The 16516-nt window shown below is 45.7% G+C and overlaps 1 protein-coding gene across 1 annotated transcript in view; it reads right to left on the bottom strand.

The window, feature by feature from the left end:
• Window positions 1–16516, bottom strand: part of SORCS3 (sortilin related VPS10 domain containing receptor 3) — a 576395-nt gene that overhangs the window by 397425 nt on the left and 162454 nt on the right. Inside the window, exon 2 of the mRNA XM_060033570.1 lies at window positions 4787–4854. Within this exon, the coding sequence (XP_059889553.1) occupies window positions 4787–4854 (68 nt within the window). The remainder of the gene's footprint in view (window positions 1–4786; window positions 4855–16516) is intronic.

The raw sequence follows: 16516 nt of genomic DNA on the forward strand, positions 1-16516 counted from the left end.
AAAAAAAAAGATCTCTTATTCTGAAGGAGTTCATATATCCACTCTCACCCAACATCAGACACAGCACACAGGGTAGAATGAGCACAGACTCAGGAGTCAGTAGGATCCCCCTACTTGTTAGCTCCATGATCCAGGGCAAGTTGTTTAACCTCTGTAATGCTCAATGTTCCCATCTGTAAATTGGGGCCAGTGATATTCGACTCTCAAGTTTCTTGCAAAAGATAGAACAAGACAGCTCAGGTAAAGGAACTAGCAGAGAGAAGCAGCTCAATGACTCATGGATCATATGATGACAACTAACCCTCCTTGAGCATCTCCCACATGGGCGCTGCATGTCAGGTAGTTTTCTAGGCAGTTTACATATTTTATTTCAATGAAGACTCACAACTTTACGTGGTAGGTGCGAGTATCACCCTCACTGTACAGATAAGGAAATGGAGGCACAGAGAGGCGAAGAAACATGCTCAAGGTCACTTAGTGGCTCAGTGGAGGAGTGTGGACTTGAACCCAGGACATCAGTCCCAGAGCTTTCACTTTTCAATACTTTGAATAGGAGGCAACTGGTTGATGCTGAGCCTCCCGACCTTGACCCATCTCTCCTCCTGGGGTCAGGCTTCTACAAAATCTAACAGAGTCAGTCTCCAGTATCACTCCTGACAGATGGACAGCCTCCAGGCTTGACACACTATGGACTGAAAACACCCTGAAAGCGAAGCTCTGGGTCTTTTTAAAAAGTCAGTCCCCAACCTCATTAATTCTACAAGCTTGACATCCTATATGTAAAATGTCCTTTGACTAACGGATGCCAACAGACGGTTGTGCTAGGTGACCAATTTACGCAACCATCCTTGTGTGGGTGGAGAGAAAAAATTTTGACCACCCCCAGTATACTGGCACCTAGGAGTTCCAGAAAGAGGGTCACAAGGGCACACGCTACTGCTACACTATAGAATGCCTTTAAACAGTCTTTTGTCTATTTAGAAGTAGATGGCTTTTCAATTCTTAATTCAGTGAGACAAATAATTATGTCATACTGTAACCTGGCAGGGAGCATCATCTTGTCATGACAGCTGTTGCTCCAGGCGCCTCTGCTGTACAGAAAATTGAAGAAGAATCAGCAAATTCAATTTCAACTTGGCTAGGCATGTTGGACTGAATCACAAAAATGAAAGGGTGTGTGTTTAATTTAGCTTCTCTTCTCTGCTCACTGTATTAGTAAGGAAGACCATAGTGCTCTAGGCTCTACCTGTAAAAGACATCATTAGCAATATAGAAAAGAGGACAAGGGCACAGATCTTTAGGGGATGAGTAGGGAAGACAATAAAAAGTAAGAAGTCACCCTGTGAGGCCCCAGGAAGTTGGATAATTCCCACAAAGTTTAGGAGCAGTCCCTTTCCTCAATCACACCCTCTGCAGGGGTTCCTAAGCTGGGCTTTATCAGACCTGTGAACCCTCTGAATCACGACACAAAAATACATCCACATAACATTTATCCAGAGGGAAAGCCTATAATAGCCCCCAGTTGTTCTCAAATCCCTGAAAGGTCACACCATACATACTCTGTTATCGATAATCTATGCTCTGAGTAACTGCCTTTGATTTGACCCCTTCTGTGAACTCGATGAGTCCCCCCACCCTCCCTACCTGGTCCAACACCCAGCTGCTTCCCCTGCCTCCTTCCCGGGCCACCTTATCTCCTGCAGCCCAGCCTTGCCTGGACTTTGCCCTGTGCAAGGGGCATTTTTCCACTTTCCATTTGCCAAATCGCATCCTGCCCATAATTCCAGCACCCAGCTCAGAGAACTTTTTCTACAAAAGAATGTCTTTGACCAGGTAGCCATTGCTATTCCAATTCCCCCCAATCAGCAGAAGGAACAACATTATAAATCACTCTTCTCCCCTCCCTACCCCCTGCCATCCCCCCAAAGATCTGTGCTAATTCCCAGATGGCGCAGAATACATCCCTTTGGTGCCCTACAATTTCCAGCCCATGGATCCCTGCATTAGTGGATCCTTACAAACTAAACTATACAAACACACAGGGTTATAATAGTCATTAATTATTATAATTAACTGAGCACTTCCCACATGTGGGTAACTGTCCTAAATGTTTGTACATTTACTATTTCATTTAATCCTTGCAACCCATCCATGAATTTATTCATCAAGCAAACACTTATCAAGTACCTCCTGTGTGCCAGATGCCGTCCTAGGTGTTGAGGATACAGCACTGAATTAAAATGGAAAAATTATCTCTCACTACAAGCTTAGATGCTACTGGGTGTAAGTAGAATATAAATAAATCAATAAGTAAATATTTAGCAGCTAGAGGGTGACAGGTACTAAGGAGGAAAATGCAGCCAAGTGATGGAATGCCAAGTCCTCAGGCAAAGGCCTCACTGATGAGGTGAGCAGAGAGGAGGGAAGTGAGGGTGTGCCCTGCTCCGTGCAAGAAGAGAGCTCAGACCCAGGAAAGAGCTGAGTGTAAGGGCTCCGGGGAAGAGGCTGGCTGGTTCAAGTAACAGCAAGGACACTGTGTCTGGAGCAAAGGTAGGATCTGTACTATCTCCAATTTACATTCAGGGAAATTGAGACTTAAGAGAGTGAAGTAGGTTGAATGGCAGCCCCCATTCCAAATATGTCCTAACCCCCAAAACCTGCAATGGGACCATCTTCGAAAAAGTGTCTTTGCAGATGTAAGGATCTGGAAATGAGAGCATCTTGGATTATCCGGCTGGGCCCTAACTCCAATGGCAAGTGTTCTTCTAAGGGACAGAAGGGGAGAAGACACAGACACAGAGAAGATGATAAAGGCAGAGAGTGGAGTAATGCAGCCCCAAGGAACACCGACAGACACCAGAAGCAGGAAGAGGCAACGAAGGGTTCTCCTTAGAGCCCCCAGAAGGAGGGTGGCCCTAAAGATGCCTTGATTTCAGACTTGTGGCCTCCAGACTGGGAGAGAATACATTTCCGCTGTTTGAAGCCACCCAGCCTGTGGTCCTTGATTACGGCAGCCCTGGGAAGCTGATTCAGAGAGGTTAGGTAAAGTGCCCAAAGCCACAGAGCTCTTTGGGTGGACAAGCTGTGATTTGAAACCCGGCAATGGGACATCAGGGTGCCCTTAGGGCCACTTGGCCATCTGCTGTCCTTGACACACACTAGTGAATACACTGGCTCTTATGACTGTGGGGCACACACTCTGTCACTTACGGGCATTAAGCACCTGGCTTCGGCCCCATGGTTTTGCCTGGTCCACCTTTAAAACTAGCAAACCTTTCCTATAACATGGGCTGCTAGGTACAGCTGTTTCCCATTGTAAGCGTGAGCTTTTCTGGTTTCATTATTTGCACCAAGCAGACAGCACTGGAGTCAGGCTTAAAGGCTCACCACCACATCCCTGTGACAGGGCCTCAGAGGATGGTTTCTGAGGCTCTAAGTCCCCAGGAGACCCACGTGAGTGGAAACAGGCATGCTTTCATCTACGGAAGGCACCTGGTTCCTTATACCTCTGCCGGTTTTCACTGAGCAGCAAAATTAGGTTTTGGACATCCTGTGCAAATGGAGGCAGGCCTCCATCGATATGAGCAATTAACCCCAAATATTTAATAGATGCTGTGACTGCTCCCCTCCCTGGGAGAGAGGCTCTGGCTGATTCTCCGCAAACAGATCAGATGAAGAAGCAGCCAGGCGTGCTGATACTCACGCCCCAGACCCTCCTGCTCCAAAACCCCAGCAGACCCTCAGGACTGGCGCTGGGATGAAGACAGCCAAATGAATGGCCTTTCGTGACAGTGTTCTCCCCAGTGTTTACAAGTGGCAGAGCAAATGGAATGGATACGCAGCCCTCTTGAGGCCCATGGAGGTAATAAGCACAGAGCATGAAGCGCTGACTCAGAGTGGCTGATGAAACTTGCTGGTGCCCTGTGTGACTGCCAGCAGCGTGGCGGCGACCGTGAACTTGCACGTGAGGAGGTATACGGAAGAGTGAGTGTGCGGCGTCCCCTAGCCAGAGAGACTGCGGGGTTCACGGCTTCGTGAAAGCCCTCTCTGACTTAATCCACCCACATCCTTCTCCCCGTCCCAGCCTTCCGTCAGGGCTGATTTATCCTGCAGGCACATGGACACAGAGCCTAGGGTTCACAAAAGTGCTGTCATTTCTTTTAAAGCCACAAACAAAAAAAATGAATATTTTAGGCTGAAAACAAGTTTTAACATACAGTATTAATATATTTGTCTTCACACCAGTACAGTTGTAAAATATATTTTTTAATATTATTTTATGGATGAAGAAGCCCACGAAGGCTTGGGACCACAAACGTCATCACACGGGCCTGATTCCCACATGTGTCTATTCCCAGATTCATGGGCTTCTCAAGAATCATAGCATCTTACAGGCACAAAGGACAAGAAACAGTCCTTGGGCCTAGACTCATGCCAAGGCGAGCATCCCTCCTACAGCACGCTCCCTTATCCACGGCCTCCACTTTCCCCAGGCATGCTCTGATCTCTCTACCCACATTTGTGTTTATCCAGTCAAAGGAGATGCTGCAGGAACGCAGAAACAACCACAGTGCCAGGGAGAATATGTGACAGACCCCACGGGAGATAGCAGAGTGCTAAGGAATCTGCAGATGGAGGCCATCAGTGCCACCCAGGGCATTAAAGGGGGCATCCAGGAGGAGGACCATCTTCTGCTCCTTTCAAAACAAGCTCTCCAACTGCTTAGCTGGCATTCCTCACGTGAGCCGAACCCGAGTAGCCAGGTAAGAATCTCTAACCCACTTACCTCCAAAGTGAGCTCTCTGTCACGCTTCCCAGGTTGAAGTCATACAGCTTCGTCAGGATAAGTATAACCTGAGAGGGGGTGAGGAGGAGGGCAGAGGAGAAGAAGAAAAAGGAAGCCGGCTTTAGTTTGCGTAACAATGTACAGTTCATCTCAAATCACCCAGTGGAGGGCTTAGAATTTATCTGTGGAGTTGAGGGGTATTATAGGATCAAGCAAGGGGAAAAAAATTATTAATTTAATGCTCCCCCGTAACTGGTAGCATTTATTTTAATCCCGACAATGCTTTGCATTTGAAATAAAACATGTCAACAGGAATTAACTGGGTACTGACAGTTGTTTCTCCACATCTGTCCTCCTTCAAGGTCAGGCACAGGCCAGCTGGCTCTGTTCACACGTGTGGCCACCCAGAGATCAGAGGATGGGCTTGCTTTTGATCTGCAGATGACTTTGACTTACAGATGTAGACCTAAGAGGCTAAGAAAGAACTGGGCCTGATTCTGTGTCTACAGAGAGGTTCAAAGAGATTCTGTGTTCCCATCACAGGGCCTCAAAGCCATAAAAGCTTGAATGACAGGCAAGCCCAGCCCCCAACAGTCTCTGATGCCACCTGCCTTCTACCATGTCCCACCCATGGAGTAAGCAGGTCATTAGACTCCACCGGACTCCAGGACCACTTTCGTGACTCCAGTTGAAACTAAGAAACCCAGAAGGAAAGCTGTATGTGTCAAAGAGCTGGACAGCCTGTAATAGGGTTAGCAGTTTTCTGAAATGATCTTCCATTGGCCAGGCTGGTCCCAGGCCCTTTTAACTTCTCCAGCTGGGAACCTGGACCTCAAACGTTTCCCTGCCTATGCCTCGTGCGCCCAGACCGTGGCTTAGGAACAACCCCATATCTACCAGGATGCTAAGCGCAGGCACCTGAATCGATTTTAATCAAAACACAGGTGCCTAATATACAGTGTCTGCCTGCACGCATGATAATCCAGTTACACATAATTGTGTTTATCTAAATTTAATGCACAACTCATTTCACTTTTCTCAGCTCCTTCGCCTTCCACAATTTAACTTCCTCCAGTTCATTTGCACAGCACCCATTAAACTCTTTCCGAGATAATGAATTTCTGCTACCAAGATGGGACTTTCCCATTCTAGGTAACCATTTAAGATTAAAGAAAAATAATCAGCCATTATATTGAACGTTTTTGTGGCATTTAACCGACGACAAAACACTCACTTTGAGATTTATTCTCATCCAGCACCCCATGAGGTCAGTCAGTACCATTTCCACCTCTTTTATGTAAACTAAGAAAAAATTAGAGGCCAGGATATGATCCATTATGGGTCAAAGAGAATCCCCGGAAAAGCTGACTTGCAACATTCAACTTCTCTGCAGGGCCATGACTGGATGATTCTCACGTCTTCTCTCAGATTGTGTCCTGTGATGCGGAGTAGTAGGTTGGCAAGAAACAGCCAAGCAAAGAAGAACATCAATGACGTGGCTATTTGTAGAACAGGAGAATAGGTACCAAGGCACCAAGCTACCTGTCCTATTAGCATAGCACAACTGCAAGGAGCGTGTATCCTTTGTAAAGCATTGTTCTCCATGGTCACTCAGTGATCCATGCCTCTCCCATTAATAGCGAGTTTCCTCACTTGTAAAATTCAGGGGCTAATGAAGACAAGACTTATCCAAACCTTCTCCAACCAAATAGCAATGTGCTGATAATTCCTATTTGTTAAATTAATACAAACACATACACATACATACACACCAGACTTCTCTTCATTTTACTTCTTTCATTGACGAAGTCATTCTTTCACAGTCCCTATGTAAAAACATGGGTGCCTATGTGCAGACCATCCCAAAATCTAGACAAAGAAACTCAAAGCTATGCTCTTCTAGAAACAGATCGGAACACCCATCTAGAATCTGCAGGAGCAACTACGACGACTTCACTGTCTCCCAACATCAAGCCTTCAGGGACATCAAACAATCTCAAAAAAGTGCAAAGCCCACAAAGAAAGAAGCAAGAGATGTTGGGGGTTAGAGGTCACTTAACTGATTGCCTAACAAACAACTGGGTCTGGAAAACCCCTAAAAAATGCAGAGCACTTCTCACGTGTCTGTGTCTCCTTACCCAAGGCCTGGATCACTCTCCTTCCTTCCATCTTCTCAAATCAAATCATCATTTTTGAGTCAATGAAAGATAATGGTGTTTCAGCAGTAAAGCATAGTCTTCAGAAGGGGATGGTGTTAATCTAGTCTATTACCTTCATTTTACAGATGAGGAAACTGAGACACAGAGAGAGGAGACGACTCAAGTTCAAGTCCCAACAATGTGTGGCCTTGACCAAGTGCCCAGGGCACAGTTCTTCCCATTCCATGAGCAAAGTTGGAGACTAACAGTCACTGGGGAGCCTGCTACATGCAGATTCCCTGGTCCCATTCCCAGCAAGTTTGACTTGGTGGATCCTGGGGAGGGTCCAGAAACCTTCCTGTAGCTATTAGAGGATCACGCTTTGAGAAAGACTCCACCACACCATGATTCCTCTCCCAACTCCATGCAGCAGTGACACCACCCTTCCACTATGGTGGAATCCTGATCTCTAAAAGCATCTTTGCCTTTAAATCGAGTGGACTTTACAAAGAAAGCAGGCCATAGGAGATGCATAAGGAAGATGTCTCCACAAAATCACCCCAACATTCCCCAGAGGAAAGGTCCAAACACTGAGAATTGGGGCTGGAAGCTACCTTTCCCCTGGAGCCAGCAAAGAAGGACAATAATGAAGACACGATCATGTAACCTTTAGCCTTAAGATATTCTGTGCCTAGCAAAGAAAACCAAGATTGAAAGAAAGCCTGTCAACCTCTGGCTTCTCTCACCATTCAGAGCCTTCCAAAGGCCACCAGGAAGAAGGGATTACCAGGGCAGAAAACTGAAAGCAGATGCACTAAACCCACTAACAAGCCCTGGGCTGCTGGGCAAGGACTCAGACGAGAATGAGAAATGTGAGTGTGACCAAAGAATCACCAGTGGATAGATGAGGAAGGATGCAGGAAGGATGCAGGAAGGATGCAGGAAGGATGCAGGAAGGATGGAGGAAGGATGCAGGAAGGATACAGGAAGGATGCAGGAAGGATGGAGGAGCTACCCTGGGAGCCACAGCAAAGCCTGACTTGACTCCTCTCCAGCAGATGCCCCCAGATGAGGGTTGGCACTCAAATTCAAAGAAGGAAAAGCAGGGACCAAACATTAATCGAACCCTTACTATGTGCTAAATACTACACTGGGTGCTTCTCAGTCCTCACAACACACTTCTGAGATTGAGCAGATGTAATACAGCATCTGCATTTTACAGATGAGGAAAGTGAGTCCTAAGACTTAAGCAATTTGCTCCCCAAAGCACACAACTAGCAAGAGACAGAGCCAGCATTCCCACCCAGGGCTATGAGACTCCAGCATGCTTGTTCCGCTCTGATGCAATGCTCCTGCATTCGGCAAATGTTTATGTGAGCTTTTTGTGTGCAAGGCAATGAGCAGGCAAACCGAGAGGTGGGCACATCCTTGCTCTCAAGGAGTTTATCACTCACTCATGAATTCCACAAACATTTACTGAGCTCCTCTTATGTGAATTAGAAAGACATCTGCTAAACGCTGGGAATCGGGGAAAGATACAGAGCTCAAGGCCCAGGGGTGAAGGTAACTTTTGTTTTCTTTGTTCTTGGAGAAAGAAATAGGAAACAGAGATGTGTAATGAGGAAATAACTAGACAAACTGTTGGGAGATCCAGGTTTGTCAAATAAGCTTTGTCAAAAAGTTTCTCTTTGACCAACAGGCTACAAATCCTAGGGGGATTTTAGACAGCAGGAGAAATGAAAATAAATTGGAATAATTCATGAGTAAATAGCAGTTCTCTCTTAATATAAGCTACACATACAGGTGTACACACAGAGTAAAGCCACATATATAAGAGCTCCTCTGTATAGGCACATATAACTGTAAATTGGCATCAGACATATTCTCTGGAAGAGCACTTGTTCATACACCTCTTATAGCTTTTATCAAACTGGATTAACGTGACTTCTCCATATGTCTGTCTTGTCTGTTAGATTGTGACCTCTTTGAGCTAAAAAATCAGGTCTCATTCAACTCTGCATCCCCAATGCCTAGCACAACACCTGACACACGGCAGGTGCTATATAAGGTCCACTGAATGAATTATAAATGAATGACAGTAAAAGAAGGGATGAGATGATAAGTGTATCTGAGAGGTGCAGATAATGTGAGATAAGAGTTGAAAGGAGGAAGCAATTAAGTCCAGAAAATGTGGTCGGCAAAGTCTTCATGAAGGAAAGATTACATGAGCCAAAACTTGAAGTATGAAGAATTTGGAGACAGAGAAATGGAGATTTACTCCCTTGCCTGTCTGGCCTCTCTCTTTAACCCTCCCTTCCTCCCTGTCTTTCTTTCTTTCCTTCATATTTTAGCTGGACAGAAATAGATAGAAAAAAGGGCAGAAGGGTGCCATTTCAGTTACAAGAAACAGCACAGAGGTAGAGCAGAATGGGCCATTAGGGGCTGGAACAGTCATGTGTTGAGCGCAGTGTCAACACATGGGGACACCAACCACTTGGAGACACGGTCAGGCTGTGCCAGGGTGAGAAAGAAGGCACAAAGGACAATGGAATCGTGCAGGAAGGACAGAGGAAGCCCAGCCTGTAGTCAACTATGGACTGACAAAAAGTTTTATAAGCATGAAGAGGGTGATAATGAGGGACTATATTATAACAAGAGCCTTACTATGTATAAACATATACCATATAATATTACTATATATTACATATATAATATCAATATATTGTATATTAGATGACTATATTATAACAAAAGGCTTACGGTATGTTCATATATATATCTATACACACACATATTATATGTATTATATATATATATTAAGGGACTGTATTGTAATAAGCGACTCATATAATTAGGTGACAATAAGGGACATGGCTGGCCTCTTACAAAATCCATTGGTGCTGCCCTTGCTGACCACCTACCTCCAATCTTCTTGTCCCCAGGCATCTAATGTCTTCTGCTGCCCCCAGATGCTCAGGCCAGCCCTCAGCTACCTGCCTGATCTTTAGACACACACAATGCCAGTAACTAATGTCTTTATTTGTCACATCCCCTCTCCCGTTCATTCTTCTATTCCTGCCTTATGCCAAACACAGCATAGGATCTGTGGTGATAAAGTGATCAAAAGAGAAATGGCTCCTGTCTTCATGAAATGTATACTCTCCCTCAATGTATAATCTTCTTTAGGAAGATTTTACATTTCATGAAGACAGGACCCACTGGGTCCAGCCGTCTGCCTCCTGGATGGGGCTCGCCCGGCAGCATGGAAAGAATGGAGCACTTGCAACTAGAGGGCTGCACTCAAGACCCAGTATCACCATATGCTACTGGGTGAGCCTGATCAACTTACTAACATTTTCAGTATCTGTTCCAGTTTCCTAAAATGGGGATAATGATTCTCCTTCCCCTGCCAGCCTCACAGGATTTTTGATTTGAATCAAATAAGGAAAGCTGACCTGCTTTAGAAGCTGTACTATGCAAATGTGAGTGATTAGTATGATAATTACCCTTCAGGAGACAAGGGTTGCAAGTCATCCTTATCTGATGGGGTGAGGGGGATTCAGATCCTAGCGTTGCTAAGCTCCTTCTGAAAAATACCCACCCATTCTAGACCCCAGCTGCAACACAGCAGGCTGCAAATCAGACCCGGCATGTTCACTGGGCTCCCGCACTCAGCTTCCGCTTTAGAAGCAAAGCAGAAAGCCCTGGGGGATTCCTGTCCTCTGAAAGGATAACGCATAATCTGAAAATTCATAAATCACTGGGATGCTCTCGCCCGTGAGCACATTCAGTGAAATGAGAACCTTTAGTGCCTGTAAAATTTTACTCTGAAGGAAAATTACTTTAGTTCATTAAACCTTCCTGAAACCTTGGTACCTTTCAATCCATGGGGCTCTATGCATGTCCCCTCCGGGTCCCCCTCACCTCTCACCACCTCATTCCTGCCCCTACCTGACAGTTCTTTGTTTCCAGCCAATTGGAATATGGACGGTGGCCTTCTTTACCGAAAGTGATTCACAGTGGTAACGTAGTAAGGATGCTAAAACCTACTCCTCGGGGAGTGTACACAAAAGTGCATTTTTCAGTCTCAGCAGAGTCTGAATTCTGGAGCCCTCCTCCCACTTCATGAGGCACCCCCCCCCCCCGCCCCGGGAACAGAAACTGAATATTTACAGTCCACAGCCCAACTGACCCCAGTCTAACAATGTCTGGGCACCAACTGGGTATCCAGAACTGTGCTAGGTATATGCCAAGTTCAGAATAACATAAATCGTGCTCCCTGCCCACCGTGAGTTTACAATCTAGCTGAGAGGACAAGGAATTGTACAAGAAATATCATCTTTGTCATCTTGTTCCATTGCATGCAATTTCACAAACCGGTTATCCCGTTCCCCGTTTTTTTTAAAGGGCAGATCATCAACTCTGTGGTTCAAGATAGAACCTCAGCATGAGCCCTGAGTCCACCCTCATCCCACACTTAGCAAGACAAACATCAAGTCCTCTGAAATGTGCTGCAGTCCACTGGATCGTCCTCAAAATGTTTTCATTCATTCACTAAGCAAATATGTATGGAATGCTTCCTCGTGGCCAAGCGCTATGGATTCAGCAGTGAAGACAGCAAACCAGCTTCTCTGCCCCCATAGAGTTTATATTCCGGCAAGGGAGATAAACACATAAGTAGGTAAGTGACATAGTAGTCAGATGATGGTGGGTTAGATGATGGACATATCAGCACTTAGAGCAAGTGCTCGTATGCAGGCGTGGTCCAGGGCTGTGCAGGCTGAAGCAGTATAGAAGGAGCCCAGGAAAGTTCTCTGTGAAAAACTGACACTCAAGCAAAACCCTGAATGAGGTAAGGGATGAAGCCATGTGGCTATCTGGGTCATAAACATTACAGGCAGAGAAAAAGGCAAATGCAAAGATCCTGAGGCAGGAACGTGCCTGACATAGTCAAGAAACAGCAAGGAGCCCAATGAGGATGGAGCGGAGAGACAGGGAGAGTAGTAGGAGATGAGGTCCAGGAAATTTGGGGAGGCTTAGATCTTGCTGGGACTTGTGAAGGACTGGCTCTTACTGAGTGAGGTGAGAAGCTACTAGAGGATTTTACTAGAGGACTTAAGTTTTCACAGGGTGCTTCTGGTTACCGTGTTGAGAGAGGCATCGAGGAGACAAAAGTGAATTAGGATCCTGTTGTAATCATCCAGGTGAAACATGGTATGGGGTAGACCAGAGCAACAGCCGCGGACAGGAGAAGAAACATGATCTGAAGATATTTTGAAGGTAGAGTCAAGATTTGCTGACAAATTGGATATAGGGCGTGAAGGAAAGAGAATAGTCCAAAATGACCCTCAGAGTTTGGGACTAAGTAATTAGAAGCATAGAGTTGCCATTTTATGAGACGGAGACTGTAGGAGAAGGAGGTTGGGAGGAAAGCTGAGAAGTTTAGCTTTGGACATTAAGTTTGAGATGCCTAAGAGAATTCAAGCGGAGAAGTCAAATAGCTGAATAAATGAGTCTGGAGTTCAGCGCAGAGAGTCTAGGCTAAAAAATCTCAACTGGGGAGTTGTCAGTGATTAGATGGTATTTAAAGACATGAGACTAGGTTAGGTCACCAGGAGATGGAGTGTGGATAGAGTAGAGAGAGAAGAATCGAAAGCTGGGGCGTTTCAGCACTGAGAGATCGGGGAATGAGAAGAAACCAGTATGTGCTTCAAGCTCTCAGAACTGGCACAGTGAATGTCTGTGTCCTGTGCGAACACTCACCAAATGGTACTTACTACGGAGGAGTCTCTCAATAAGCATATGAACACGATGGCCTTCTGTTGAGGCTGGTAAGCCTTTCTCCCCAGATCCCCCTGCTTGCTCTGTGGGCTCCTGTGTATAGTGGCTACTGTGGCAGAGATGGAGGCTTTGCCTATGTTTGCCATGGACTTCCCCTCGCCAAGGCTGACATGGGCATCGTCACTGCAGTTCCCCATCTGCCAACCTCAGAAATCAGTGCTGAGCCTCAACATGGCACCTGGTGGCAAGTTGATTGCACTGTCCCCCTCCCAGCACATAGAGGAAGCAATTTCTTCTCCTCGGACTTGCTTTCCTTGCCTGCGGTAAATACGCTAGAATCAAAATCTTTCCATTTCAGAGTGCCTTATTCACCGTCATGATATCCCACACAATTGCTTCTAACAAAGAAACTCATTTCACAGCAAATGAAGTGTTGTCATGGGCCTGTCCATGGAATTCACTGGTCTTCCCACAAACTACATCCGCCAGAAGCAGATGACCTGATACAATGATTGAATGGACTTCCAAAGATTCAATGACACAACTAGCTAGAAGCCAGCACTGCATGAGGTTGTGGTGCTGTCTTCTAGGATGTGGATTCGACTAGTAAATGGCCAAAATACAAAGGTCTGGGAATCAAGGGGCAAAAGTGGGAGCGCTCCTCTCATTATTCCTCGCAATAAGCCATCACAGAGTATTTTCTTCACATCCACACAACTTTCGACTCTGTTGATAAATCTTGGTTCCTAAGGAGAAAAAACACCTGTTCCATTGAACTGGAAGCTGAAACTAATACCCAGCTATTCTGAGCTTCACATGCTACCACTGAACCAACAGGAAGAGAGGAGGCTACTTATGAATAGGGGATGGAAATGGACACTCAGAGTAGCTAAAAGGGTAGACTGTGCTGTTTACTCTCGGCCCACTTTCCTGCCTAAGTATCATAGGTAACCAGGACCCTGAGAAGCGTATTTCTAAGACTCTCCTGTCATCTGGCTTCCAATTCTGCCAGTTGGGGTGGGGTCACTCGGGGGACATGTGGACAAGGGAAAAGCTCCTCTCCTCACACTTTGTTTTTGAGTGACAAGACAACAGCAGCAACAGAGCCAGTGGTACCAACCGCAGCGGTGCTGGGTCTCAGTGAAATGAAGGGCTTGTGCAGCTCAGCACAGCCCCAGGAATCTGGGTGGGAGAGACCCTTGGCCTCTTGTACTGCCCTTCCTCCTCCTGGGCAGGGGGTAACAGTTTCTGCAGTTACCAAATTTGAGCAACTATATTTTCTCCTCCTTGTTCCTCCAGCCTTGCCGGCACCCTTGTAAATCAGTTCCTGCATTCAACGTCTTTTCTTGAGAAATACCTCGAGTCAGGGACCCTCACTGACACAGAATGATCTGTGAGGTTACAGGAAATTCAGGAGAGCATGTGTTCTGGAAGCCGAGAAGAGTATGGATTTCAAGGAGGAAGGAGTGATTGGCTGTGTGAAATGCTGCAGGCAGTTCATGGACAAAAAAGATGAAGAAGGGACCATTGGATTTAGCTACTAGATGACTGCAGAGACCTTCAAAATAACTAGCTGACTTAATTTCTGGCGTTCACCCCTCTTCTATCCTTACACCAGAATGACCTTTCTAAAGCAGAGGCGGAATCCCATTGCCTACTGCCAAACAATCTCTAGTGGCTTTGGGCCGCCTTTAAGATCAAATTCCTCAGCATAACAGGGAGATCAGCTCGGTGCTTTGTGACCGCCTGGAGGGGTGGGATAGGGAGGGTGGGAGGGAGGGAGACGCAAGAGGGAAGAGATATGGGAACATATGTATATGTATAACTGATTCACTTTGTTATAAAGCAGAAACTAACACACCATTGTAAAGCAATTATACTCCAATAAAGATGTAAAAAAAAAAAAAATTCCTCAGCATAGCATAAAAGATCTTTCTCAACCTGGCCTCAGTTGACATTTTAACCCTCTTCTAGAGCCACTTTCCCAAAATAACATCTAAATTCTAGCCACACCAGAATACCCACGTTTCTCCTTGTTCTACGCTCCCACACTTTCACACAAGCTCTTTTCTCTCCTCTGAAAGCCCTTCTCCCACTCTCCACCTGAGGATCTCATTCTTTAAGGCCCAGCTCAAATACCATCAACACTCTGGTGTCTTACCTGTCCTCCAAGACAGAATGGATCCCCCGTAATCCATGCTCCCCTACCTTGCTGCCCATACATCCAAGTATACTACTCACTAGATTACACTATAATTTTTCTCTTTGCCTATGCATCTCCACCATTAGGGGATGTGCTCCTTCAGGACAGACCTCGTTTTTCTCATTATTATCCAAGAGTATTATCACACTCTTCATTAACATGCTGCCTATTAACTAACAGAGATATGACACATTCGATGAACTGAAAGTGTTGCTATAGGTGTTCAAAGAAGGAGAAGATGGGTCTGGGCCGGGGTGAGCAAGTTGTCCTCATAAAGGATGAGAGGCATAAGTAAGGTCATAAGAGATGGGTGCGGAATGGAAATTCCCAGCCCTCTTCTTTCTGGAATATCTTATACAGTTTTTCAAGGGTATCTTTTTTTTAGGTAAATTAGGAAGAAAGAATTCAAAATGGGTATGAAAGAACTTCAAGAATGTCCACAAGAGGGTAAGATAAAGGGAACACACGGGCAGGGAGGGAAGATGGTGAACGCAACCTTCTTGTATGACTGCATTAAGTTTTCAAGAGTTGGTATTCTCTAGGGACGTCTAGAGAGGATAAAGATATATACCTATATCTGATGGGACGTAGACTAAAGAAAACATTACACCTATAGACAAAAGCACGACTTGATTAAGTAATTTAGACAAGAGAAGAATATAGAAAGGGCAGAGGTGGGGATGCTAATAGATGCTGAGCACCTACAAAGTGCCCAGCACTGTGCTTGGTGCTCTATGTGCATTACATAGGTAATGGGCATAACCACAGTGAAGGGTAGATAGCATTACCCACATTGTCCAGACGAGCAAACCGTCCAGGCCATGCAGCTAGGGAGAGGTAGGAGTCAGAACCCAAACACGCGCACGGCTGTTCCCCCATGATCCAAGGAAGGGATCAGAGATACAGAATTTAACAGGTTTAGTAGCTCTATTTAAAATGCGACCATTGTTAAGAAAGTACTTTGCAGAATGTGGTAGCTGAACAAGGCAAGTGCAGACCAAGGAAATGAAAATGCAGTGTTGTTGAAACAAGGAGCTTGTGAAAAATGGCTGTTGAATGGTGGGGGGTTGTTCTGGTTTTGTGTAACGAGCCATTAAAAATGAATTAAAAATCCATTCACTCTCATTCCCTAAGGGACTGAAAATGAAAGAGACAGCCATCTCTTGGAAATGATTTAGGTAGCATGCAGCCCAGTAAGGGGGGAGGGGGTGTCAAATTGCTCAGAATTCCCTGCCAGTGTCTGTACTACACGATGAGAGCTCACCAGAACCAGAGTTAATTAGCTCAACGTATACCATTAACTAGGAGTCTGAGCTCATACCCTCCTATATGTCCATCATTCCTTCCATCCAACCACCACCAGCACCACCCTCATGAGGAGGCCAAGGGCAGAAACAGGTGTGAGCAGATGAAAGATGAAACCATGGCTCCAAAGCCACTAGTGTGAAGCTTCCAGAGATACTCATCAACAGAGAGGCAAATATAAGCTATCTGTTTCCTTGGTAATAGATCAAAAGCTCTAACGCAGACAGTCTTGGTGTAGAATCCAGGCTCTGCCACTTACTCTCTGCGTAACCTGCGGCAAGTGGCTAACCCTATGGGGCCTCC

Source organism: Delphinus delphis, chromosome 16 (assembly GCF_949987515.2).
Source record: "Delphinus delphis chromosome 16, mDelDel1.2, whole genome shotgun sequence".
In the NCBI taxonomy this organism is placed as follows: domain Eukaryota; kingdom Metazoa; phylum Chordata; class Mammalia; order Artiodactyla; family Delphinidae; genus Delphinus; species Delphinus delphis.